Genomic DNA, 27,150 nt, shown 5'->3' on the forward strand with positions numbered 1-27,150 from the left:
AGAGTTTCTGGGACCTTTATCCTGTGTTGAAGGAGTTTAATTAATATTAGGTATTTTTTTGGTGTTGACTAGGGTTCATATTATATTTCATAACCATATCAATTTAAACACTCAATATTAATCAAAATGTGCTTAACGTTTAGACTGCCAATTGTATAAATATAATATTTATTGATTTCTTTAGGACATCCTAATACACATACATTATTTTAAAAATATATAAATAAATGACATAAATAACAAAAATGATATGATAGAAGAAAAAAAATAAAAACCACTTTTCAATGATTCCCGAATGCTTTCAACATGACGAAATACATAATAAATATAGTTTTTTTTTAATTGAAAAACATTTATCAAATCTTTCAACTAAAGTGGGAGTTTGTTATACTCATTCAAACCTTTATAAAATAAAGACTTCATCGTACTAGTCAAATTAGTTCGAGGAAGGTGGAATTTTTGGGAACTACTCGCTCTTGTTAAATGGTTATGGATTTGAGATTTATATATACAGAATTCTTCAAAATCAGTTGGAAGCAAGTTATGTGTTAGTTTGAAAATGAATATCATTGCTAAATCGTACAGTCTCTGAGAAACAGACAGCCACTGCAATGTACTTAACATATTTGATATACTAGAATACCTATTCACTTGTAAAATAATCCTCATTCCACGATTCTGTAACTTTTGTAAAGCCGATACCTTATTTTGGTCAAATGAGTATCAGACTAGCACAATCATCAAAATGAGGTTGGATTATATAATTATATAATGTAATTTTTGAGTAAATCGAAAGCCGAGATGAAATTCTTGAGAAAAAATATATTTTTTAGTAATGTTTTCTATATATATAATCAAAATGAGCACGAAGAGATAAACGATTATCCACCATGAAATGAAACCTAAGTATTTGAATTCACTTACGAACTCTATTACACCACCTGTAATTTGTAATCTTATGTTGAGATTGTTGATGAGTGATAGCTTATAACCAGTTGATAAGATCATAAGTATATTTTGTTTTAGATGTGTTGAGTTTTAATTTATTGCTATTCACGTACTTGAAAACATGTCTTAGTTCATTATCCATTTGATCAGCTACTGTTTCTATATTATCTCCTGAAATTGATAACAAAGTCGTCTGCAAAAAGGTTCATGAAATCACAACCATGGATGGTATCTAATAATTGTGCGGCAAGATTATTGTTGTTTCGAAAGTTTTAACTTTCAGGTGGAAATGCTAAAAACACCGTTACACTTTGCTTTGTTCGTGTGAAGTTATGAACACATTGAAATTGAAGAAAATTTGATCACCATTATACATTGGCTTCAGACGGTTTTGACTGGTTTATAACCAATAGACCTTTCCTTTTGGTGAAACGGGCTCCGATAGTACAACTTGCAGATCAACTCAATCAACAAAAGCTATCGTCACGGTGGATTTGTAAGATTATATTTCCACGGTTTTCCCTGCAACTGAAAAGTGAATGCGCCAAATGAAGAATAACGCCTAAAAATAGTCAAGTTGCTCCTTTATATTCCAATATTATTATTATTACGATTGTTGTGTTCTTTGATCATCGTAAAATTTTTCAATTGACTTTATCACTTTTTTTGAATTTGAAATTAACTATTTTTCAAGGTCATAGCGAAATCGGATATCTTCGTTATAATTATGTATTATAAGAATTTGGCCAATTAAAAAACGAGTGTTTAAGATAAAAATACAAATATTGAAATATTTATTCTTAAATTGCCATCACTAAGAAACTTTAGGCATTACTCTTTGTTTTTATTAATTTCTTTAATATTATAGACTCCTTAAGCCGATAAATTATGTGGAAATTCTGAGCAGTTGCATATCAAAGTAACAAAACATATATTTATTGCATCTGACATTTTTGCATCAATATATACTTAACTGAAAAAATACCATTATTTTAAAAGGTCGATAAAAACTTGGCTGAAGGTCATCATTTTACATTGCTCGAGAGACAGCTCAATTTAAATTTAATTGAACTTAATTAGGATGCGGAGAAAAAAACAGTAAAATAATATTTAGTCAAATTCGTTCACTGTTTGCCGAGAGATAAAATATGGATTTGAGTATTCCTTGGAAAAATACAGAAAGAACTTTCATAATTGCAGAAATAGGGCAGAACCATCAAGGCGATATAAACATAGCCAAACAATTAATCAAGGCTGCTAAAGTAAGTGGAAAAAAAATTGTTCACAAATTAGGCAAAAGTCAAGTTTCATTGCGCTTCTTGTGCAGTTTCCGTTACATTCGTTCATTGGTCTATTCCGAACATATTTTGTTTCCATTAGTTGACTATGTATGAAGAGAATTTTAAGAGAACCAATGGTGATAAATATTCTGTCATAATTTTCTGATATATAGATTAGTCAGGGAAGCTATAGATTCCGCTGTAGACGACCCCTCCCGATATAGAAGGCCCCGACACTCCGTCGAATGAGGCCCCTATGTCCTCCGTTAACAGATGAATAATATCTTTATCCATCTCACCCCAGCCAGGTAGGGGTACACCGCGAAAGGACGGTACTGATGTCTAAGGACATTCATGCCGTCATCAATGATCAGTTATGACTAAACTGACCATTTTTTTTTCAACTCAAAACGGGACGTCCATATATAACATACCTATGTATGTATGTATGGTCCATGCAGTATGGACCATACTCCATACTGTATCTTCTTCCACTTTACCTCGACAGTGGTTAATGTGACAGTGATTATTAAATTATATGCAACATATTATATTTTTAATCGTATTTATATTTTTCGGAGGAACAAATTTACTTCAATAAAGATGATGACGATTTTAAATAAGAGTGAAATTCTTAGCACGTTTTGTTTATATTGATCTTCGTTATCAACATCGCCTTCAGAACTGAAACTTGCAAGTGATTTTTTTTCAGACGTCCACAATTTATTTATTAAAGAAAATCTTCTTTTTACTGGAGCATTTGTACCAGGTAGACATAAAATATATTCAATTAAAATACAAAAATTTTCATTTTGCAGATTGTCGGTGCTAAAGTGTTTGAATAATTCCACCCAACGAGTTTCTGTGTGAACTTTTAAACTATTCCAGTCTGTCATTTTTTGTGGAGTTACGTAGTTTACAATTAATGAAAATTTGTCATATACTTCTGTATCTTTAGTACTGTCGATATATTCCTTTTCAATCAATACATCCAATGCTTTTTGTACATCTTCCCACGTAGATATTTTTCTTAAATTTGCCAAATAAAATATCTCCGTTTCTCTAGTAAGAAAGTCCATTCTTCCAAATATTCATGACTTGTTTTATACAATTCTGTAGCTATTCATTTCGCAAAATCTTCATAAATATCGTTTTTCAGTATTATGATTAAATTACGAACAGTAAATGGAAGAAAATGATTGGTTTCTTTCTGAATCAAATTATGAATGAGTTGATTGATTTCTTTTGCTGTGTCAATTGCCTTCAACCTTCAAAATAGCTTGGATAAAACTTGCTGACTGAGCGTGTAAAAACAAAACTATAATTCAGATGTAGGATCTTCAAAAAAAGTCTTTGATTTGGGGCATTTTTCAATGCTCAAAAAATAATTTTTAACGGCTGGTACATTTTCAAAACTCTCTCCAAAGCAGGCATCAGCGCAAGCCAGCGAGATTTGCTGTAGCCGAGCATTTGGTAATGTTCTATTTCAGCTTCAGCGCAAAATTCCTTTAGAGCTTCAACTCCAACCGTATAAATATAAAAAAATTTATATATTTTTACAATTATGCTTTCGTAATCTAAAAGTAGGCCGTCTGCAGCAGATTTTATGGCGTTGTGAATTTTATGGGCTCCACATCCGATTCCTATCAATGGTTTTCTTAGAGATGATTTTAGAAAACGGGACTATTTTACGTCCCAGATCATTATTTGGGGACAACGGGACAGAGAGTCGAATAACGGGACAGTCAGTTATGGAAAAATATTAAAAAGTCTAAAATAGAAAATGAATGTCCGGAGATTGCGATTTGAATTGATTTTTGAACTAATATTTTGAATGTTTGAATGGCGATATCTCCGGAAGTTAATACGCGTGTCAAATTTCGACTTTCAAGGAATAAGTGTAGGCAAGAAATAATTATTTTCCTTCAAAAAATTCTTATAAAAAATAAATATGAAATAATTTCATTCGTTTTTTTCAGGAATTTGGTGCAGATTGTGCGAAATTTCAAAAAACAAATCTTCAAGAAAAATTCAACATAGCTGCTTTGAAGAGACCTTACCCATCTATTCATTCTTTTGGAAAAACTTATGGCGAACATAAGGCGCGTTTGGAGTTCACTGAAAATAATTTCAAAGATCTACAAAACTATGCAAGAGAAATTGGAATTTTATTCACAGCCTCAGCGATGGATTCGAAATCGTTAAGTTTTCTTGTTGAGTTAGATGTCCCCTTCATTAAAATCGGTTCTGGAGATGCCAATAATTTTTCATTAATAGAAAAGGCAGCTGAAACTAATATTCCCTTGATTATATCAACAGGTGATTTGTTTACAAAAATCTTATTCGGATCATTCCTTCATTTCCATTGATAATTTCAGGAATGCAATCCTTCGCTACAGTGAAAGAAATATACCACATAGTTTCAAAGTACCATAAGAACTTTGCACTTCTTCATTGTATTTCTGCTTATCCAGCTCCTCTCGAAGATATCAATTTGAATGTCATCAATTTATTCAAATCAGAATTTCCAGACATCACAATAGGATATTCTGGACATGAACTTGGGACGCATATTTCAACAGCTGCTGTAGCTTTGGGATGCAAGGTAAACAGAATAAACTAGGGGATAATAAAATACATGTATCAATTGAATTGAATCCAAACTTTGGATGAAAGAAGGCGATGCCTTGAATCATCTCATAAATTAGATTGAATATACATTTGTCTTGTTTGATAGTTACTCAATGCCGACAAAGTTGTTGATAAAAAGAAAGTCACTGTTGAATACTTATTTAGAAGATCAAATATGTAGTAGTTTCAAACCATTACATTTCCATAGCCTTGATCTACTTCTCAAATAAATATAATCGCCATTAAAAGTTTTGAATTTTGATGCAAGAAAATATAATATCATTCCTATTGTTGAATTATAAAATGTTATGATTTTCTTAAAATGGTTCTGTTAAAATATAAGAATTCTTGTTAAAAATTATACAGGGTGTAACTGAATAAGTGTAAAACATTTAAGGAGGTGATTCCTCATCGAAAAAAATATAGGATCTTTCATAAAAAGAAACTTCATTGGAGCATCCCTTGTTAAGATACAGCCCCTTAAAGGGGGTACATAAAATTTGTATAACAATTTTTTCACAAGCACTGAAAAAGTTACAATACTGAAATTAACCTGACGTTTTATAGTAGCAAAAAGATACTTAGCCAGTAATTTATTTGGTTTACCCCATGATTGTAAGGGGTGGAAAACGCAAATCCTAAAATTTATTTCCAATGTAACTTTTTGTCTTATTATTTGTTCACCATTTAAAAATTTATTTCCGATAGCCTGTTTCATTCTAAACAAAAAATGTCTCTTGGGTTTTTTGCCCAAAATGAACCAATTCGCAGCAAAAAATTATTTTACGAACAACTACAGAGATACATCGTCATAAATGCGAACTGGATTTATTGTTATTTTGTAGTTAGTACCTGCATTAGACGATTAAAGGGTAATAAACAAAACTAATTTATTAATAACAAAACACACAACATGTAGAAATCATAGTAAATGTTCAATATGTCTACCTTCAGACATTACGCATGCGTTTAGACGTAGGCGCATTGAGCCACGTATTCGCTAAAATATTCCTGGAGTTCTCTGATTACCTTGCACGCATCGATGATGCGGTTTCTCTACATCGCGAACAGGAGTACGATAAACCAAATGCTGCAAATGGCCCCAAATAGAGAAATCGAGAGGATTGAGATCCGGAGATCGAGCGGGCCAGTTCTGTGGTTAAATGGTGACGTGATAATTGACTAAAATGGGCGGGAGCCCCATCATGCATAAAAAACTTCCTCCAGCAGTACTGGATGCACTCCTCTTAAAAATTGACAGTTTGCCTCACCATTTAATCGAGGAGGTAGAAAATGAGGCTCAATTAAATCATCAAGAGAAAACTGTTCTTGATGGTCAGTTTCAACAATAGCGTGAGGGTTTTCATCAGCCCATATGTGGTAATTATGAAAATTAATAATCTTGTACACAAACTGAGAGCGACATACCAATTTAATTGTCACTATCGCTAATAGCGACCTACTAGATAGATTAGTTTCGCATTTATGACGATGTAACTCTGTAGTTGTTCCTAAAATAATTTTTGCTGCGAACTGGTTTATTTTAGGCAAAAAACCCAAGAGACATTTTTTGTTTAGAATAAGACAGGCTATCGGAAATAAATTTTTAAATGGTAAACAAATAATAAGACAAAAAGTTACAATGGAAATAACTTTTTGGGGTTGCTTTTTCCACCCTTTACAACCATGGGGTAAACCAAATAAATTACCGGCTGAGTGTCTTTTTGGTAGTACAAAACATCAGGTTAATTTCGATATTGTAACTTTTTCAGTGCTTGTGAAAAAAATTGTTGTACAAATTTTATGTACCCCCTTTAAGGGGCTGTATATTAACAAGGGATGCTCCAATGAAATTTCTTTATATGAAAGATCCTACCTTTTTTTCGATGAGGAATCACCTCCTTGAATGTTTTACACTTATTCAGTTACACCCTGTATAATATAATTTATTTTCCTTCACACATTGCGAGTTACCATTAATAAAAAAAGTTAACTATGTATAGTTTATATACGAACTCCAAAACCATTACAATATCTCAAGTAATAAGTGATTAGTAGTCACTATCCATTGAATATATTTTTAAAAATTATTTTTTCCCAACAGATAATTGAACGTCATCTGACTCTAGATAAAAAGCAAAAAGGTTCAGATCATGCATGTTCTTTGGAACCTGAGGAATTGCAAGAGTTAGTGAGTAATATTCGAACACTGGAAATAGCTATGGGAAAACCAACCAAAGCAATGAGATTTTCCGAAGAACTGTGTTATGAGAAGCTTGGTAAATCTTTGGTATATGCAAAACCATTGAAGGAAGGCTATAAATTAGGTTTCAATGATTTAATAACTAAAGTCGCTGAACCGAAAGGAATTGATGGAAGTGAAATAAGAAAGATAGTTGGTAAAATCTTGGCAAAAGATGTATTGGAAGACGAATCTGTACTCAAGGAACATTTATTGTAATAATTTTTTTAATATAAAAAATAAAATCTAAAGGCTCATTTCTTCCGTTCATACTTCCATACATACACTGGAGCACTGTCTTTTGTTCCTTTCCTAATTCGTCTGGGAGGTAACACACTCTTTTTATTCTCCACTGCTTTAGATATTTCAATCTTCTGCTGTGTAATAGCAAGTTGCCTCTCTCTGTTTATTCTCTTCCCTAATGTTTCATACAAAGATTTTCGTTTCCTCGCAGATGCCATCAGCATACCTTCATCTACCTCTGGCAATTCCTTCTCCATTAAAAGCTCCAAGCTTCGTTTTTCAGATTCTTTCTTCATTTCTTTATCAAAATAAATGTGACTATTGGTACTTTCAAACTCTATGCTTGGCAAGTGCAACTGTGCTTGTAGTTTCTCTATTTTATTCAACTCTTGAGTTCTTTTAGTGACGATATATTTCAAATCTTGCGTTTTCATCAACTGGATTTGGTCAATAGTGTCTTCTGGTTCGGTTTCTTTATCGAAATGTTTTCCATCTTCAGTTTTTGAGTTTATCATGTGATGATAAAATTCATCAGGATTTTTATTCAGAGCTCTTTTGCGTAAAATCTTTAATGTGGCCTTTTTTTCATTGTAGTCTTTTGCACGACGAACATAATCCTTTTTCTTTTCCAGAAGTCCCAAATGTTGTCGTTCCTCAGGTTGATGTCGTTCCCTGTGAGTTTTTTGATGAGCTTTCGAAGCATTTTTCCAAACTGACATCGTGTATTCTATATATTAAGAGTTGTGAATAAAATTTTAAACACTACTTAACCTAAACACTGAACTTCGTAAGTGCTAACTTCTGAGCCACCTAACCTTATTTACTAATCAAAAAATTAATCTTCGTCTCTTCGTTTCGTGGTGTCACAAAACTGTAGTTTCGACTTCTTCTTATTCATGTAGTGGCCTGAGTTACTGGAGAACAGAAGTTTTTACAAAACTTATCAAAGTGATTGTGTACTGCTAGTTTATGCAAGCTTATGACCTTGATATATTGGAGTATGCGAATATCAATCGGTTCAAACACCAGGATTTCTTTGTAACGTTCTAATGTCAATGACAATTTAGTCCATGCCGTTGACCATAAGGAAGTGGTCACATGAAATGATCTAAATTCAAGAACAAAAATAAAATGTCAAGTGGCAACACTGACACTTGACACCTGAACTGCCATTTTTTTCCCAATCAGCTTTCATTAATTATATGGAAAGATTATTATTTGAAAGATTATTTATTAATATCTAGCTAAAGGGGACTGCCAAACTAACAATAAGAACTTGAAAGAGATCTTTTGCAGATTTTAGTGGTGATATTTTGGACATTTTTAAAATGTCTAAAAAAGCTGTAGATACTTTTCAAAATAAAATAACTCGAAATGATCGATTTGCACAAATGTCTCAGCAAGAAAGAATAATAGAACAAAAGAAAAAAGAGATACAAGCTAAACTTGAAGCTAAAGAGAAAGCAAGTAAAGCTGAGGTAAAACAAAGTCCCAAGAGGTAATTCTTGTTTCTTCACTATATTCAGTACCTTACGAATTGAAATATTACAGTGTTAGTACGTCATCAAATCAGAAGGATGGCAAAAATGTTTTTTCCAATGATGGATCATTCTTGAACCAATTCAAACAAATTAAGGAATCGAAGAAGTTGGATTTGAAACCCAAATCTTTCAACAAACTGAAAGATCGTTTTGATAAAAGTTATAGGTCTGATTTAATACTTCACTTTAGATTTGATCAAACAATTTTTTTTTCTTTATAGTGATGATCGAAGTAAAAATCACAAAAGGACTTCTCACAGATCACCTTCGCCTAAAGACCGCATTCAGAAACGAATTTCCCGCTTTTCAAATGAAAAAGTTTCCAATTTGGAGCCTAAGATAACAATCAATACTTCTTTCAGTAGTTCTTCATTAGTGCACCAACAAATATCATCCCAAGGCAATTATCAAATTCCACCTGTTTCTCTCAGTACTCAAGATGTTACAGGTCAACCTTTATTGAAAAATGTACTTCCCCAACCCATCGTAACTTACCAAAATATTCCTGAGCAAGTTTCAGTAACTGAAGCTGTAATAAGTGCTTCTCCTGTACTGCTCAATGTCCCATCTCCTCAAATAGTTCAAGGAGATATTAGTCATGATACTTTAGTTTTTACCCAAACCGGTCCATCTCCAAATATTATAGTATCAACATCATTGCCAACAATCTTGACCACCGTTAATTTACCTCAGCCAATAGATACCTCCAATATCACGCCTGTACCTCCTCCCTGCTTGCCAACAGTTGAGCTAGCTACGATCCCTGCACCCAATCCAATCCAAGTACAAAACATACCACAACCGGAACCTTTAAACGCATTGAACATCCCTCAACCTGCTCCAATTCAAGTACAAAACATACCGACCCCCAGTTCACTTCAGTTGAACAAAATACCCAACCCAAAACCTTTGGACTTGATGACTATACCAACACCAAATGAGGGTAACATCGTGTGCGACGGAAATTTTATGAAAAGTATTCCCCCTCCTAACAAGTCAGTACCTCCCCCCCAAATACAAGACAATACCATGTCGATATTGCCACAGCAACAAACTGTTACCCAGAATATTATGATTCATAATATGCCGCCTCCTAGCCAGCAACCCACGTTTTCAACGGTAACTGTTACTTTGCCTGTAGTTGTAGGGCAGGTTTCCACTGCTCCAACAATACCTAATAATATACCTTCCCTTATGGCTCAACCAATTCTTCCTCCGCCCGGTATGGGTATGAACATTAATATGACCTGCCCACCCCCCTTGCTGCAGATGCATGCCGTAGGAGGATTGCAGAACCAGATGTCGTTTGTGAACCAGCCACCCCCTATAGCAAACCAAATGCCAATGATGAGCGTTCCTCCCCCTCCTAATGTACACAATATGACTGGAATGGGACATGGCTCAAACTTCAAAGATATAAATATAGGTAATAACATTTTCAATCGTATATTGTTCATTATTCAGTTGAAAGAAAGAGCGAAGTATTTGCAGTTATTGTTACAGATCCTTCTACCCTCTTGTTTGTTTTTATGAAGCCTGAAGTTATGTTAACATTGAACCAAGAAAATAAACACCATAATTCAATGTCATTATTGATCTAGCCTGCAAAGAACTTTGAATTGAATTATTTTGTTTCGATGCAAAGGCTCTCTCTTAATTTATTTTTATTTGAAATAGGAATATTTTTGTTTTATCCAAATATTGTGGAAGTAAGTCATTTTATTTTAATGTTTACCATATGTCGATATAAATTACTCAAAAATCTCAGTTGAAGCAAATATTGGGAGCACATTTGTCAAATATTTATTGCCGTTTTCCTGAGTTATATTTTTTGTGATGAATAAAGATGCTTGCCTAGAGAGATGCGGTATATGTTTCAACATAGATATCTCTACCGGAACTTCAAATTAAACTAACAAAACAGTGATTAAATTGCTTATTTAATTTGTCCCATAATTTTTCATTTAGAGTAATTCATTTTGCTTCTAGAAAAGTAAAGAACCAATTTCTCAATTTGAAATAAATATCTACATTACACATTTCTTTCTCAAAATCTTGAATAAACAGTTGAAAAATTTATGGAAAACTTTTTTAGATAAGTGATTTCAATCAATATATTCTGCAGACTGAAATAAAGAAGAAAACATTTTTAGAAATTGTATAGCCTGAAATTTGTTGACAGAAATATGCTAACTTCTCATTAGTTTGAATTCCTGTGTTATTTGTTTCACTCAGCTGGATAAATTAATTTCTCCAGAAGTTGGATCAATTTGTGTCATTGCAAATGAGGAAAGATAACATTGGGTATACCACAGTGCTCCATATTAGGTCCTATTTTGTTTATTGTGTATGTGAACAGCATTGAGTCTATAATTGAAGACAGTAGTTACACAGCCTATGCTGATGATTTTTCATTAATTGTCTTTGCACCTGGTACTACAATTTTAGAAAGTAAATATTCAAGAGCATCTAATCAAGTATCCAGTTTCTTTTTATGGGCACGATGTATTTTCCAACACAGATAAAACATAGGTTATTTGTATTTATAATAGCCATAATATATATATGAAATGTGTACACACAAGAATCAAAAACCAGTTCCATGTGCCAATTGCTAAATTAAAAGTGACTTATCCTGGGCCAGGATACATTGATCCAAAAATTCACAATAATCTTACTGAAGGCTTCAAAGCAACTGTATAATTTTAATAATACACTAAAAGCATATTTATTTGTTATTATACACCAGCAGAATTTTTTAATAATTATTAGGTCTGTTCTTTTAATAACACCTCATTCAATTTTTATACTTAACGTTTAGTGTTTGTATTTTATTGTGTAGACAGTTTCCTATAAAACTTTATATTGTCTTCACGGAAATGAAGTATTATTATTATTATTATTAATTGGAACCTCTGGAAATACTGAGCCCTGGGATACCCCTAAATATAATTATGAATTTGTCCTAACTATTGATATGCAATCTGAAACTGACTTTAGAATGAGTTTACCATTAGCCGGACATTAAATGGGACGTTTCAACATATTCTCACATTTTTTTATGTGATGTAGAATTCATTGTGTTATGATTTATTGACATAGAAAATATGGGATTCAGAATAAAGGGTTCCAGGACCATATTAATATAGAATTATAATAAAACCGTGAAATGATCAAGAGGAGGATATTATCTGAATAAGAAAGTGATATTGAAGTGTTGAAAGAAAAAAAAAAAAGTAATTTTACCCTCAATGTACTCCTGCAAATGTCAGAAACTTGAATTGTCAACACATTTAGAAATTTGCATTTCAAGAAAGTATTATTTGTCATGAAAGGTAAAAACCCAGGAATTCAAATTGATAATAGGCAATATTGCTATCATGCAAAAAATTATTTCGGTCTATGTTGAACATAACTAGGTATACATTTCAGGAATATTTATAGGTTTTCGAAGCAGTACATGAATATTAAATTTCGATTTGTCCTTTCGAAAAGGGCAAATAAAGGCAAGGATGATTTACCAATGTAGCTAATACGTTTTTGAAAAAATCTAATTGATGATCAAAATTACCATGTGTTTGACACGATTATTGACAGACGGTTAATACTTTCTCATTATTGTTCTGAAAGTTCAGGCATTCCTCACAAAACAGTGATTGAAGCTCTCGATTAAAATGTGTAAATCTAGAGTAATTTTGACTTGATTTTCCATTGTTATTAATGTAGTCATCCTTGCCAGTAGTAACAGGTCGTTTTAGTGACGTGTTGTGAAGTTTTCCCCCCAGGTACACCAGAGTACGAAGCAATGGCTTCTCTGGGACGCATGGTGGCTGAATGCGGAGAAAGTATCGAGGACATCGTACGGCAGCGAAAAAACCAAGATCCAAATCTGTGGTATGCGAGGCAGCACACTGCGAATAACTTAGAAATATAACAGATTAAGTCCATTTATTATTATTATTTTGGTTTGCGACTTATCAAAGACGTGCTTTTGTTTAGAAACCGTAATTTTTTTATCTTAGTCATAGTCTACAATTACAGCATATTCAATGTAGATAAATGATTGGCTCGTTCGAAATTTTCTGGCGAAATCAAAATAGTGGACTTCAGAAATTGTGAGAGATAGAAGGAGGGTTAAAATTGAGGAGAAATTGCTTTTCTCAGAGCCTCAAAATATAAAATTTTGTTAGCGTTTTGACACCCTCACACAAATTCCAATTACTATCAAAGTGATGGGGTTCAGATCAACACTGCTGATCAATTATGGGTAACTATGAGGATTGCATTAAAAAAGAAATGAACAACTCCTTGAGAAATACACTTTAATAATAATAAAATTAGATGTATCCAATCCAAGTCGATGATATTAACTTCACCTTATTTTTATCCCTGTTATGAACATTCTTGTTTCTTGGGATTAATAAGACTTAGTATTTTATCATTAGTAATACATACAAGATGAGTTTTGTTAGTCAAATTTGTAAATCAACAAGTATAGTTGATTTGTTTGAAGATGGTTTGACAATTTATATAAAATGATTTGAATTCCCTCAATGAACTAATACAATTGAAAATCAAAACTGAATAGCTGAAAAAAACAATTTTATTAAGCAGAAAAACCCTGAAATGAAATCACAGTGAAATAAAATACAAGCAATTATATTTGACATTAATGCAGCCAAGTTTATTATCTATGATTCAATAAGTATTGAAAATATTAAAAAAACTATTTTTTCTTTCAAATCTTCTATTGCCTTCAAACAATATAATATCATAATCAAGCCTTTATTCTAAATTACAAAATTTCTCATCGAAAGCGGCCATGAAACCATATTTTTGGCTGCACAGCAAGATTGTGAAGGGACACTAAACGATTTGCTATTATATCTAAACTCTCTCTATCCAAAAAACCAATTCACAATAGAAAGAGAAACCCATAGGTTAGGTTAGGTTAGGCTCAGAGTGAGTGGGTCTATTCGACCCTCCACCGCAACCCATAAGGGTTTATTGCGGCTCACACCTATTCACACTCGACCAAATAAACCCAGCTTCTTAACGAAGCTGATTAGTTTGTATAGTGAGGGGTCTTTCAGGTCATATGGAACCTGACAGAACCTGATTCGGTCCCCAGCGGGGCAGGCACAAAGTGTATGCTCTGCTGTATCATCGTTAATGAGGTAGTTGAATAGTCAAGGTGCAAGATTCATACCTTGATACCCGCGACAACCTTCCCATATGAGGGTTTTAGGGTTTTTGCACGTCAGCTACATCTGACGATGCCTTAGATTCAACCGTACGGGGCTTTTTCGCCTATGATTTTGGTGAATCATCACTTGAGCGCAAACGTTTGCTAACCTGCTCATTGGAGGTTTGTTCCTCCACCTGAGACAGATTCTGCGCTCAATAATTTGGTGCAAGGCGGTTTCATAAGGTACCCCGCTCTCGAGGAAACGACTCGGTCGTTTCCTGGCTGCACCACCAAATTTTTTTTTAGGTTCAGTTATTGGATCAGGAATTGGAGAGTTAAGAAGCTCTCACTCCTGATCTAAATTTACAAGGAGGTCAGTTGGAGTCATAAGCTCGACATCCACCTCCTCTGTAGACTCAGTGTCAGAAAGAATTTGTAAGTCTACTCTGTCCATGAAAATCCCACGAGTAGCTAGAGAAAGAAGGTCAGTCACGGCAGAGACCCGCATTACCCTGACAGTTAGGGAATAACAGAACCACAAGTGATTCTGTCATTCCCGTATCCAGCGGGGCTACGTGGAAGCAGGCATACGATGGACGGTTTGCTCAATTCCCACATCTCAAGCCAAAAACAGCATGCACAGTGGTTCAGGCAGTGAAAGATGAACAAGGATAGCCAACCCGTAAAAACCCATTAGATTAGATTAATATGGGGCTTCTGTGCAGGTCTATTGTGTGTGCCCTCATGTATGCTAGAGTTCTTTGTCTAGGCCCGTCCTTGTAACTAGACTCCATAAGCCAGACCTCAAGTTCCCCATATATTGAGGGGGTTGTGGTTTTTCCTCTCCCAATGTTGCAAACCTTATCCTTGACAGACCTTCGCAATAGCATAGTATGTGTATGGAGGTTTCCTCATCCTCTTGGCAAAGCCTGCATAGGGCTGTGTCTGCCAGTCCGATGTTGTTCATGTGTTTTTTGAGTCTACAGTGTCCCAGACCAGAACTCTAGTTGATCGCCTATTCAGACTTAGTAGGTACTCCGTGAATTTTGGCGATGGCTCTTTAATGCACTCTTTGGCCTGTCTCATACCCGGCGCCTTATTCCACCATTTTTGAGATTGTTTTTCCTCCCAGTTGCTGTTACAAGTTTTTCGCAGCGCTTTTGCTGTACCACAAAAGGGTTCTGGGCCAATGGGGGAGCATCGTGCTCCTTCTCGTGCTAGTGAATCAGCCTCTTCGTTGCCCTTGTATCCTGTGTGGTCTGGTACCCAGGCTAATGACACTCTGTTTTGACTACCTAGTTCTTGTAGCTTTTCTAGGCAGTTCCAGACCAGTTTGGAATTGACCAGCATGGAGCTAATTGCTTTTATAGCTGCTTGGCTATCAGAGTATATTGCAATTGTATTAGCCTTAAACTATTGCCTTAGTAACTCTTCTGCGCAGTGACGTCTCACCTTAGTGAGACTTTTGTCTTTAATTATATACATTCCTGCTCCTACACCTTCTTCAGTTTTTGAGCCGTCTGTGTAACAGGCAACCTCTGCATTTTTTGGAGGTCCTCCCTTCCAAGCCTCTCTGCCTGTTATAATTGTTTTGAAGTTTTTTCCGAAGCTATACTGGGGAAGCATCTCATCCGATGGCATTCCCATTATGGGGTCGTTTTCCAACTCTTTGTTTAGCTCGTTGTACCTCTCGTTGTAGCTCGTTGTACCATGCCTATAAGCAGCATGCTTATAGGCATTTGCCCTCTGGTCAGTCTACTGATGACTAACCTGGCTTCCCCTTGAATATATAGATGTAGTGGCGTTAGGTTCAACAAGACTTCTAATGCGGTTGTTGGGGTGGTTCTCATAGCGCCCGTGGCAGCCAGGCAAGCTTGCCTTTGAATGCCACTTAGCCTTTGAATTCCACTTAGCCTTCGAATCACCCCAGCCTGCTGAGTCTTTGGCCACCATACCACCGAGCTATATGCTATCATAGGTAAGATAACCCTGGTATATAGCCATATGGTCATTTTTGATTGTAAACCCCAATTTTTTCCGCACATCCTTCTACACAAGTTGAAGGCTATCGTGCTTTTTTGGATTATTTTTTGTAGGTGTTGATTCCATGTCAACTTGTGGTCAAAAAAGACTCCCAAGTATTTTGCCTCTTGTGCAATTGGAATTTCTACCCCGTGCAGTATTGGTGGCTTCAGCCCTCTAGGTACTCTTTTTTGTAAAAACTACTAGTGTAGTTTTGAGAGGGTTTACTTTTAGCTCCTCCTCAAAACCCATAGGACTCTATCTTCTTGGACGTTCTTGTGAACATATGTGAAGCCACAACAAAAGATAGGGGAATTAAAACGACGGATCTGTGAAGCTGAGAGTTTTCCTGAGGAACCGTATCACCTGAAAAATGCCTTTAAATCATCAGAGAAAGTGTAAGGTCAGCTAAGGACCCCACAGAACCTTTAGCAACATCCGGGGTATTCCGGTATCGTAGCTGCGGGTCGGTCTACATTGGAACCACGAAAAGAAGTATAGGTACTGGTCTCTCTGAAAACAAGAGAAACTGTCAACTCGGACAAACCGATAAATCAGCTGTAGTCGAACATGATCTCAACAACGAAGGCACTCACATTATCTCAATCGAAGGTACAGTAACACTTGATAAAACTCAAAATTACTATCCAAGAGTGAGTAGAGAGGCAATAGAAATTCAAACACAGGGATAAGTTCAATAAAAAAAAAGCAATGAACACCAATGAAATATGGCTACCTGTCCTACAACTCCAGCGCCAATGCGGGCTCTGCGACCGATACCACGTCACATTCGATATCTACCGCAGTGGTAAACGAAACGTCAGGCATAAAACATGCAGACCACGGCCAAAAAACCCGGAAAATGGCTTACACGCAGTCAGAATTGTGTTTGCCAAATGGTAGGTTGTTTTTTATCCTGAGTGGTTAATTTTATTCATTGAATAGCTATTGTGAATGCAAAATCGAGCCGTACTGGAGGACAATGGATGTCCACTGTGTATTGTTTGATTTGTATTAGGAGTCACATGTTAAAAAGTAAGACCTAGTTGATCCTTCAACCTTAGCTAGCACAAGTTTTGACTTTGAGGGTTGTAATTTGTATGGAGGCGGGTGGTAGTAAAAACACTCGGCCGAAATATCTCAGGCAGATATTCTCTTCAATCCTGATTTACTGCTCCTAATTTGCTTCACTTTTCTGAAGTTCGATTGCAATATATAGCAGAACAAAATTTATGAGTAATTTTCGAATACATACATATTTTGATCATCGCAAAAGCACGCCAGTTTCAATTTTCTGAAAAAAAAAGGACTTAATCTTGATATTTTCATGAAGCACCAGATTACTATTGATTTAATACTGGAGCACCTTTTTGGATGTCCGTAGGTACCTCTTTCATAAAGACTCTGCGGCTTATAAGCAGTACCGGCAATTGATCGAACAATTCAAACGAGAAAATGAGATGAGAAATATGGCGGAAGAGAGAAAACCTAAACTCGAAGAAGTGTACGAACCAGAAATGGCTTTAGAAGATTGTGAAAATGCGATCGCTAGTGGAGATTCGAATATCAAAAAGGAAAATGAGGTGAAAATTAAATTTCTTGCGTTCCCTTTTCTGGGTTGGGAAAGAAATTTTTGGCCTTCTACTTCTCTACACACAAAAAATGTGGGTATCTTCCATATAAAGGAAGAAAGCAATCAATTTCAAAAAATAAACTCTACAAAGATGTTGTAGATCATGCACAAACTGGAAGAAAAAGCCCCCCTGAAACAGCTACTTTCATATAAACATTGAATTATCTACACGAAAGAAAATTGCTTTCGAAACAAATACTTTTATATGAACGCTGAATTATACGAGAAACACTTTTCTTTATTCCATTTGTATTCCAAACATTCGTAATGGAATCGAATCAGTTATCATTCACAGGATCTCTACACAATAAAATTATGAAAGAAGTAGAAGGCCAGAAACTTTCCCAAAAATTAATTTCTTCTAAAAATCTTTCAATTTAAAATTTTTTGGGTTGTTTTTACTCTGAATTGATAGGTTGTAATTCAACAAAATAACTATTCCAACTCTTAGTTAGAATAGAGTAGAGTGTTTTTTGACCATTTTGTATACTATAGTGCATTCATGGCGAATGACGAATACAGAAGTCCTTGTTTGGAGTTACAAAGATAAAATCGTCTATTGAAAAAATTTATATAAAAATAAAGAGTGTAGATCATTCAAAAGTATGAAATAAACTAAGGATTCAATGGGTTGTTTCACAAGTTAAAGACCCTGCCATGTCAATTTATTCCTCAATGTTATAAAAACAGTGTTGAAGAAACTTTTTAATAGCAGAAGGCTTAACACCTTCAGAGATGAGTGAAGATGACTATATAAATGTAAGTTTAGGTGAATTTCTCTTAATAATTGTTAATTTATGTCTGAGCAGGTTCAATAAACTTGCATATCTCGTTCCATATGCATGTATAATCACAAGTCTGTCAAATTTATTAACGAGGTAAAACTTATCTGTTTGTTTCAAAGAGTTGAGTTTTACCTTAGTTCTAAATTTCATTTGTACAAATATTACTAGATGATGACCTCGTCGGTGCTCTGTTTTAGGATGAAGGCACTAATACCAAAAGAAAAAGAAAAAGCAGATGGGGTGATCAAGAAAGCAACGTTGCACCACCTCCTACAGTACTACTGAATATGCCACCAATTGTAGATCCATCGGTCCTACCAATCGGTTCACAAACAAGTAAGAGATAATTGTTCTTCTGTTAATTATGTGAAGTTTGTTTACTTTTTGAAATGTATTGACATTGTTGAAATGTACTATGCGGAAGTTCCTTTTTTACTTTTCAGGTCAAACTCCTGTGATGTTATCTAAACTGACCCGTAATGACCCTGGCTTACTTCAGTATGCAGTTAATACCTATGGAACTACGAATCTCTCAGAGGAGGACTGGAAAAAAGCCGAAGATCACTACAAAATTAGTTTGCTGTATCAGGATATGGTGAAGAAACGAGCAGAGGCTGAAAAGCTAAAGTTAGCTGGCAAGAATAAGTATGATTATGATTCGGATGAAGAAACTGACGGTGGCACCTGGGAACATAAAATCCGAGAAAAGGTAATAAGAAATGGTGTGCTGCTGAATATTAAGTTAATTTCAACAGAATTCAAAATGGCTGCAACGAGGAGAGATTATATGTGAAAGAAAATAAATATTTTGAAATGGAGTCCAGAAAGATTCATCTCTCCTAGCTGGAAAACAACTACTTCTATGCCTAATACCACGCTAGATATGGAATTATAAAAAAAAAATTTAATGTCTAAACAGGAGTAAATCCCAATAACAAAACATATTAATATCATTAGCAAGCATGTTACAGTTTTATATCTGCCTATATACCGGGTGTCCCACATTTTATGTGACAGGCAATATCTGGTTTGTTGAAGGAGATACACAAAAATGTTTCATACAAAAGTTTCAGGAGTTCATGAGAGCTATATTTTGATATAATTTTTAAATATACAGGGTGTTTGGTGTAGGTGCTACAGACCAAAATTCCATTTTTTAAAATAGAACGCCCTGTATATCATTACATATTCAGATGCTACGTTAAATTCTGATATCATTTCATGTTTGGTTTTTGAAATTCGGTTACGGCGTTGTTGAGTTATTGCTTAAAATGTAAAGTCTTGAGAACGACTATTATTTTTAAAAATATCTCGTACAATTATTCTCTCTGCATCAGATCACATGAAAATTAGTCAAAATTTTGGGTGTTCGAAGTAATGGTTTCAATTTTGAGTTGTGGAATTCAGTCAGGAATCATTTTGAATATGAAACAATTGCGAAATTGAAAGTGGTGTATTCGAAAACAAATCTTTAATTAATAACAATGTAAATAATATAACTTGATAAATCATTTTATGAGAATGGTAGGTACCTAGAAATAAGTCATAAAAATTGTTCAAAGTGATGCCCATTAGATATTATACAGGCTTCGAAACGTCAAATCACTTCTCTCGTACAAGTCGCTCTTATAATATCAGGCGTAATATCACTGCACGCTAGTCGAATTTTCATTTTCAGATCATCCACATTCAAAGGGGGAGTAGTGAAAACAATATCTTTTAAATAACCCCATAGGAAAAAATCAAGCGGTGATAAATCTGGGGAACGAGCCGGCCACCGAATTGGACCCTTATTACCAATCCTTCTATTTGGGTACGTTCTATCCAGATATTCAGTAACAACCTGTGAATTGTGAGGAGGAGCACCATCTTGTTGCCACCAAATTCCTTGTCGTTCTGCTATGGAAATATCTTCCATCAACTGGATCAAATCATTTTCTAGAACATGTAAATATCGCAATCCATTGAGATTTTCATTGAAAAAGTAAGGTCCTATGATGCGGCCATTGAACAATCCACACCATACATTAATACCCAACGTAGTTTGAAAATTACTTTCGCGGACCCAGTGGGGATTTTCTTGAGACCAATAGTGACTGTTATGTCGATTCACAACTCCATTATTGTGGAATCGCGATTCATCGCTCCACAAAATTTGACTGAATATGTTAGGACTTTCATGTAATATTACCTGAATACAAGCAATGAATTCAAGTCGTCGTTCAAAGTCCGTGGGTTTCAAACCTTGTACCAACTGAATTTTGAATGGGTGGTATTTATTTTCTTTCAGAATTCTCTGTACATTAGATTTACTCACACCGACTTCTTCTGCAAGAGTACGGATAGAAACATGTGGATGAATAATAATATAAGCCAACACATTGATCTCTAAATCTTCAGTTCCAACAGATCTCGTATGATGACGATGCTTTATAGTAGAAGGAAATGACCCAGTTCGCAATTTTTCTACAACTCTCGAAAAAATCATTCGTGACGGAATGGGTCTGTCTGGAAAACGTTCTTGGTATAGACGTTGTGCTTGACGGCAGTTTTTCTGACATTCCCCAAAAATTAATAACATATCAATGCAATCACTTGGACTAAACGCGAAATGCATACTGGAGTTTTCGCACAAAGAACACAGTTACTGTTTTGCAAAGAATCACTGAATCGAACTGACAAGTAGATACAATTCAACAACATTTGTTACTATGGCATCAACAAGCATAAGCTACGATGAAATTGTGCAATATAAAGCAATTCACCCTCAAGTTAGTCTCATTCTCAAGAATTTCAATATTATATTCAACTGATATTGATATCGTATCGTAGAGGTGAGAATAATGGTTTGTATTCAGTAGTAGTCTAGTTCAATTTAATAAAAGATATAGACTGGATTCTTGTACGAGTAAATAAGTTTTTTTGAAACTTTATATTTAAGGAAAAGTGCAATAACTCAACAACGTCGTAACCGAATTTCAAAAACCAAACATGAAATGATATCAGAATTTAACGTAGCATCTGAATGTGTAATGATATACAGGGCGTTCTATTTTAAAAAATGGAATTTTGGTCTGTAGCACCTACACCAAACACCCTGTATATTTAAAAATTATATCAAAATATAGCTCTCATGAACTCCTAAAACTTTTGTATGAAACATTTTTGTGTATCTCCTTCAACAAACCAGATATTGCCTGTCACATAAAATGTGGGACACCCGGTATACACACATATACAAAAATTACAAAAAAATATAATATAACATAAATCTTACATAACTAATTCATTATAACATTAAAAACAACAGTACAAAAATAACATTTCAAAACGCTCAAAGGTGCGAACTTGTTTCCTCCTTTTCATAAAAGAGGATGTATGCAACTCCACTCACAAGCGATTTTGATAAAATTGGTGACACGTGTGAATCATTGTATTCGTGCCACGTGCCAGTATAAGGATGTCTGCAGAATGCTGTATAATGTCCGCTGTAGGTAGATCCAGTGTGATTCGAAAGTGCATATAGATTATAACGACAAGGAGTCACATTTTCTGCTGCATAATTGTTCATGTCTAATCCATCTAGAGGAAATTCGATGGCAACATTCAACTTGCCTCTAAATGTTTCTGTTCCAAATTTCCAAGGAATTAGACTCATCCCATCTGGACGCTTACCATCATCTCGACTAACACCAAGGGGTTCAAGAACTGAAGGAACCTCTGCAGTGGCTAGAGCTCTTTTTATAAGATCATTAATGGAATGATGTCTTGAAAATCTGCCAGAACTGAATTTACAACTTAGGCCATGGTAACCATTTTCTTCTACAGTGGATCCACATCTGCATTTATGACTAACACAAATTGAAGAACCTAACCGAAGACCTATCGCAATCCTAAAAGATGCATCATCTAAGAGGTACACATATACACATACATACACATATACATGAATAGAATACTAATTTATCAACTAGAAACACCTGAAGCGAGGAAACAAAAAACAAAATAAAGGAAACATTTAGGAAAGTTAAGCAAAACTTATGTGTAGCAAGCTAGGAGAGTAATTGAAAAAAAAATCATAAGTCAGATGTAGAGCCAATGAGTAAAAAATAGTTCAAGTGTATTACAAAAAAAACATAATTCAGCAGTAATGCAGTAGTAGTAATAAGCTCACATGGTAGAGTAACTTTCAATTTGGGCTTACGTATTTTGACTAGAGTGTAAAAGTTTCTTAACATGGTTCTTAACTTGACCAATAGGTTCATAACAAATGTCGAGAGTTTCACAGAGTTGATTGTAAAGTTTGCTCATTGCAACAACTGGTGACTTGAGTAATATGTTTGTTCTAGAATTTGGTAGAATTATATTCAATAGACGGATATAATAATGTCAGGACAGACAATTCCGCTTCGATAAGTTTGTTGGGGGTTTAAAATTGACACCAACTAACTTGGCACAATCATGTCGCTGGAATTGCAAAGGCTGCTTCTCAGAAGCTTAGAACACTGTTTCGATCCAGGAAACTGTACACACCTCAGCAACTTTTGATGCTTCATAAAGCTCAGATTAGACTGTCTCTGGAGTATTGTTCTCATGTGTGGCGCTCCGCCCACCAAGCATACCACGAAGCTGCTGGATTCCACCTAGAAAAGAGACATCCGCTTGATTGGAGACTGAAGCATCACTTGCAACCTTGATGGTCTGGAACATCGAAGAAAGGTTGGGGATTTGTCTCTCTTTCATAGATACTTTCATGGGAGACGTTCAAGTGATTTGGCACAATTGATTCCACCAAGAGCAGTACATATACGCGACAAACTGTGGCTGCTCATCGTTTTGAGGTTCAACTCAGTACACATCAAACTTCACTGCTTAAGAACTTTTTCATTTGGAGAACTGCGTGTATGTGGAATAAACTTCCTGAGAACGTTTTTCCAAATGAATTTAATCTCCGGCGATTCAAATCTAACGTGAATCGTTACTTTGGCACAGGCACCGCTCTTAGAGCGCCTTAAGGATTTTTCTGTAGTGCTTGTGTTCTGTCCTTTAAAAAAATCAAGATACCTTACAGAGGTTAGTCTTGCAAAAGTTTCTCATTCATCCAGCTGCAGGACCATGCTGAAGTCAATCGGGTAGATCATCTACAAACCGGTGTCGAGGTATTCCCTCTCATTAGTTTTAGAAAGATCCAACCCAAACAGCAAAGTGCCTGAGACTCAATACGGCTTAACTGTAACAGCTCCATCTTGTGAACAAAGCCCCAAGCTGGAAAGAAACATCCCATGTACCAATACACAAACAGAAATCAAAATTAGTCTGAAGTAGTAGTACCATAACTGCCCTAGAATCATTCCGTAATGTAGCAAAACTGTGTTAATCCCCTTCAACAAGAGAAGAAAATTGGAGGATCTGACGCCACTTGTGGTCATTCCATTTGGAACGGAGGTGAAATACCTTGGCATTGTCCTTGATAAAAGGCTTGCCTGGAACGCTCACTTGGAAAAGTTTTACACAAAGCCAGACTGTCTCTATGGACATGTCGAAGGATTTGTGGTAAAACTTGTGGTTTAGGTCCTAAACAAATCCATTGGATTTATGTGATGATTGTCAGACCAATGATCACTTATGGTGCAATTGCTTGGTGACCGAAGGCTTTACAGAAAACGGCCTAAGCGAAGCTCTCTGGCTTACAGAGACAGGCTTGTCTGGCTGTAAGTGGTGCCATCAGTATCACACCATCAGCAGCCATGGAGATCCTTCTAGATCTACCTCCTCTCCACATTTTTCTGGAAAGAGAGGCTACATGGACTGCATACAGACTTGTGCACATTGCCAATTGCACAAATCCATTCAATGCAGAGTACAACAGACTGTTGGTTGACATTGGAAGTCACAGCATTCTGGAAATAACCTCTGACTTTATGCCTCCGACTGTACTCCAATACTCTGTACGAGTACAGAGGATTGGATCCTCCGGGAGAAGGAAATATTAAGAGCAGATGGATCAAAAACACCTTCCGGTTCTGGTGCAGGTGTTTTCAGTCGCAGACCCAGGACAGAGTTATCTACCAGCCTAGGAACTTATACGACTGTATTTCAAGCTGAAATTTACGCTATTGAATTGTGTGCGGAGAGATTGGATAAATCCAATCTCACTCACAAGTCAATAAAAATATTCGCGGACAGTCAAGCGGCGTTGGAAGCTCTTGGCTCCTACCGAGCAACGTCTAAATTGGTAGCAAACTGACAAAAACGATTCTCCTCGATAGGAAGACTTAACAGATTATCTCTGGTCTGGATTCCTGGCCATACTGTCCTGGAAGGCAATGAACCTGCTGACTCTCTTGCAAAGGAGGGTGCTGCAAGCAGCTTCATTGGACCAGAACCTGTTATTGGATTGCTTTGGGCTTTGCCAAACAAACACTGAACACCTGGATGGTAAGAAGATTTATGGACTTCTGGCAGAATCTTCCAGGATTGGCTCACTCCAAGGCGTTTATTCACCCTTGGAAGCTTGATTCCAAACAGTTGTTGGACTACAGTAGGGATGAACTACGATGACCAACAGGTCTTCTTACAGGTCACTGTCATTTGAATCATCTCACTCAGAGACTTGGACTGTCGGAAGACAGTATGTGTCGCCTATGTCTGGAAAATGATGAAACAGCAGAGCATATACTTTGTGCCTGCCCCGCTGGGGACCGAATCAGGTTCTTTGAGTTCGCAGATCCGTACTCTCACCATCTGACCTGGCCGATTGTGAATAAAACCCTTGCGGGTTGCGGTGGAGGGTCGAATAGACCCACTCACTTTTGACCTACCTACCTACCTACCATAACTGCCCTAGAATCATTCCGTAATGTGAAAATAGTTGTGAACAGGCTTTATTATTACCATGAAGTGAACATTTATTGGGATGAACTGGAGTGAATTTATGGTTTGTTTGCAGATTGTTGAAAATAATATAAAACTACTAATTGTTCAGCAACGGCTAGTTTGGTTTCGAAAAATGAATCAGTGTTGAATAGAGAATGGAAGGTTTCATCAAAGAGACCTCTTTTTCTATGTGAAAAAAGTTAATAGCCCCTTATCACCGATGAGTGATGCCAAACTATTGTGTTTCTTATTGAAGAAAAGTGAAAATAATGCTTTTTTATGCACTAGCCATTACTATATTTTCATCTGTCCATTGCTAATCAGTTGAGACTGGCCTGAACGAATTGTTCTTAGATAATTTTTCCTATTTTCAATATTTGTGAGAAGCGTCCTGTTTCGAATGACAAATGTACCAAATAAGTCATCAGAAAGATAATATGAGGTAGTGGTAACTTTATTTTAATGTTCGGGATTTCGTCCGACCCAGCTGATTTTTTATTTTGTTATTTATTTGTTTTACAAATTAAAAGTGTGCACTTTTCAATTCCTTTCTCTTGTTTCATCAAGGAAATGATGGCAACCGAGTTGTGGGCTACAGAACTCAACAAACAAGCGGAGGGTAAGCACCACATAGGAGACTTTCTGCCTCCAGAGGAACTGAAGCGGTTCATGGAAAAATCTACCGCCGTCAAGGAGGGTCGGCAGCCCAACTTCTCCGATTACAAAGACTTCAAGATAAAAGAAGACAACATTGGTTTCAAAATGCTGCAAAAGCTTGGGTGGTCAGAAGGCGAAGGATTGGGATCTGCTGGAACCGGAATTGTGGAACCTGTTAATAAGTAAATGCATTTAGTAGTTTGATTAGTGCTGAGCCAAAAACTCTTGTATTCTGATTTTCTTGTACCGTTTCAGAGCAGCTCCTAGGGAACACACGCAAGGTTTGGGTTTGAATGAAGAACATGTAGATAACGAGGATGAATATGAATCGTATAGAAAGCGAATGATGCTGGCTTACAGATTCCGACCCAATCCTTTGGTAAGTCTGTGCTACATGTGCTACTTGTGACAAGTTTGTAAAAACCACTACTCTCTTGGCTAATGCAATTAACAGATGTTCATTCAGTTTTCGTTGTACATTTACCTTTACTTGACACAAATATTTAAAAGAATGAAGAGATTGAAACGAATATTGTGTTGAACTTTCAGAACAATCCAAGGCGGCCGTATTATTGAAGATCAATAACTTATCTCCATGCGTAAAGTTGAGTATTCTACATATAGTGTAAATAAAAGTCATTTTGTTATATTTTCTTCATTTTTGTTTCGAGCAAAATAAATATTATTGGGTCAGTTTGTTGAGTAATAAATATCTTCAATTCATATTGTAATTTTATTTAATTATCATTAGTTTTCTTTCCAACCAATCGCCGCAATTCTATGGATACTTCCATCACGGTCAGTAACAGAATATTGTGATTATACGGGGTTTGTTCAAAAAATAAGGTAAATGTTCAAATTTCGCGGGCTACGGACATTCGATTAGCGACTTTTTTATGTTGGTACGCTCGTCTCGAACATATGTTCACAGTTTCAACTGTTTAGCATGTTTAGTTTGTCGGTGAGAGGCATTAAAGTTGGAAGTGTTTCGCCTGTTCATCGATTTTCTGCTATCGAAAAAAATCGATCATAGAATTTATATTAATTTTTGTGTAAAAAATTGATTTAAATGCTAAAAAATCACTTGAAATGTTGACAGTGGTG

General features: G+C 35.6%; 3 protein-coding genes across 7 annotated transcripts; 2 read left to right on the top strand and 1 right to left on the bottom strand.

Moving 5' to 3' along the window:
* Positions 1-1,928: 1,928 nt before the first annotated feature.
* Positions 1,929-7,356, top strand: NANS (N-acetylneuraminic acid synthase). Of its 4 annotated transcripts, none has more exons than XM_023157455.2 (4): positions 1,929-2,210; positions 4,208-4,547; positions 4,607-4,833; positions 6,964-7,356. In XM_023157455.2, exons 1-4 carry the CDS (start codon positions 2,097-2,099, stop codon positions 7,318-7,320), a joined length of 1,038 nt encoding a protein of 345 aa, XP_023013223.2. In that variant the 5' UTR covers positions 1,929-2,096; the 3' UTR covers positions 7,321-7,356. The 4 variants fall into 4 exon arrangements, with proteins under 4 accessions (XP_023013223.2, XP_074038990.1, XP_074038991.1 ...); XM_074182889.1 differs by lacking the exon at positions 1,929-2,210 and adding an exon at positions 2,265-2,365; XM_074182890.1 differs by lacking the exon at positions 1,929-2,210 and adding an exon at positions 2,516-2,536.
* LOC111503206 (probable U3 small nucleolar RNA-associated protein 11) lies at positions 7,265-8,182 on the bottom strand. The gene has a single exon (XM_023157456.2). It carries the CDS (start codon positions 8,061-8,063, stop codon positions 7,356-7,358), a length of 708 nt encoding a protein of 235 aa, XP_023013224.2. The 5' UTR covers positions 8,064-8,182; the 3' UTR covers positions 7,265-7,355.
* A 323-nt stretch (positions 8,183-8,505) lies between these two features.
* On the top strand, positions 8,506-26,769 carry LOC111503204 (uncharacterized). 2 transcript variants are annotated; one of them, XM_074182886.1, is made up of 10 exons: positions 8,506-8,842; positions 8,896-9,051; positions 9,107-10,311; positions 12,659-12,779; positions 17,480-17,678; positions 18,711-18,849; positions 18,957-19,222; positions 25,957-26,228; positions 26,302-26,425; positions 26,596-26,769. In XM_074182886.1, the coding sequence occupies exons 1-10, from the start codon at positions 8,673-8,675 to the stop codon at positions 26,620-26,622; spliced, it is 2,679 nt and encodes an 892-aa protein (XP_074038987.1). In that variant the 5' UTR covers positions 8,506-8,672; the 3' UTR covers positions 26,623-26,769. The 2 variants fall into 2 exon arrangements, with proteins under 2 accessions (XP_074038987.1, XP_074038988.1); XM_074182887.1 differs by having other exon boundaries at positions 12,671-12,779.
* Positions 26,770-27,150: the final 381 nt, after the last annotated feature.

The sequence above is a fragment of the Leptinotarsa decemlineata genome, unplaced genomic scaffold (genome assembly GCF_025532065.1).
Source record: "Leptinotarsa decemlineata unplaced genomic scaffold, Ldec_3_MD MMD2_tig00026330_RagTag_RagTag, whole genome shotgun sequence".
In the NCBI taxonomy this organism is placed as follows: Eukaryota; Metazoa; Arthropoda; class Insecta; order Coleoptera; family Chrysomelidae; genus Leptinotarsa; species Leptinotarsa decemlineata.

Coding starts and splice junctions, on each gene's coding strand:
- LOC111503204 (XM_074182886.1), top strand. CDS start 8,673: ATGTCTAAAAAAGCTGTAGATACTTTTCAAAATAAAATAACTCGAAAT. Junction 12,780..17,479: donor AACCAAGATCCAAATCTGTG/GTATGCGAGGCA, acceptor GGATGTCCGTAG/GTACCTCTTTCATAAAGACT. Junction 18,850..18,956: donor ACCAATCGGTTCACAAACAA/GTAAGAGATAAT, acceptor TTTACTTTTCAG/GTCAAACTCCTGTGATGTTA.
- NANS (XM_023157455.2), top strand. CDS start 2,097: ATGGATTTGAGTATTCCTTGGAAAAATACAGAAAGAACTTTCATAATT. Junction 4,548..4,606: donor TCCCTTGATTATATCAACAG/GTGATTTGTTTA, acceptor TGATAATTTCAG/GAATGCAATCCTTCGCTACA. Junction 4,834..6,963: donor CTGTAGCTTTGGGATGCAAG/GTAAACAGAATA, acceptor TTTTCCCAACAG/ATAATTGAACGTCATCTGAC.
- LOC111503206 (XM_023157456.2), bottom strand. CDS start 8,063: ATGTCAGTTTGGAAAAATGCTTCGAAAGCTCATCAAAAAACTCACAGG.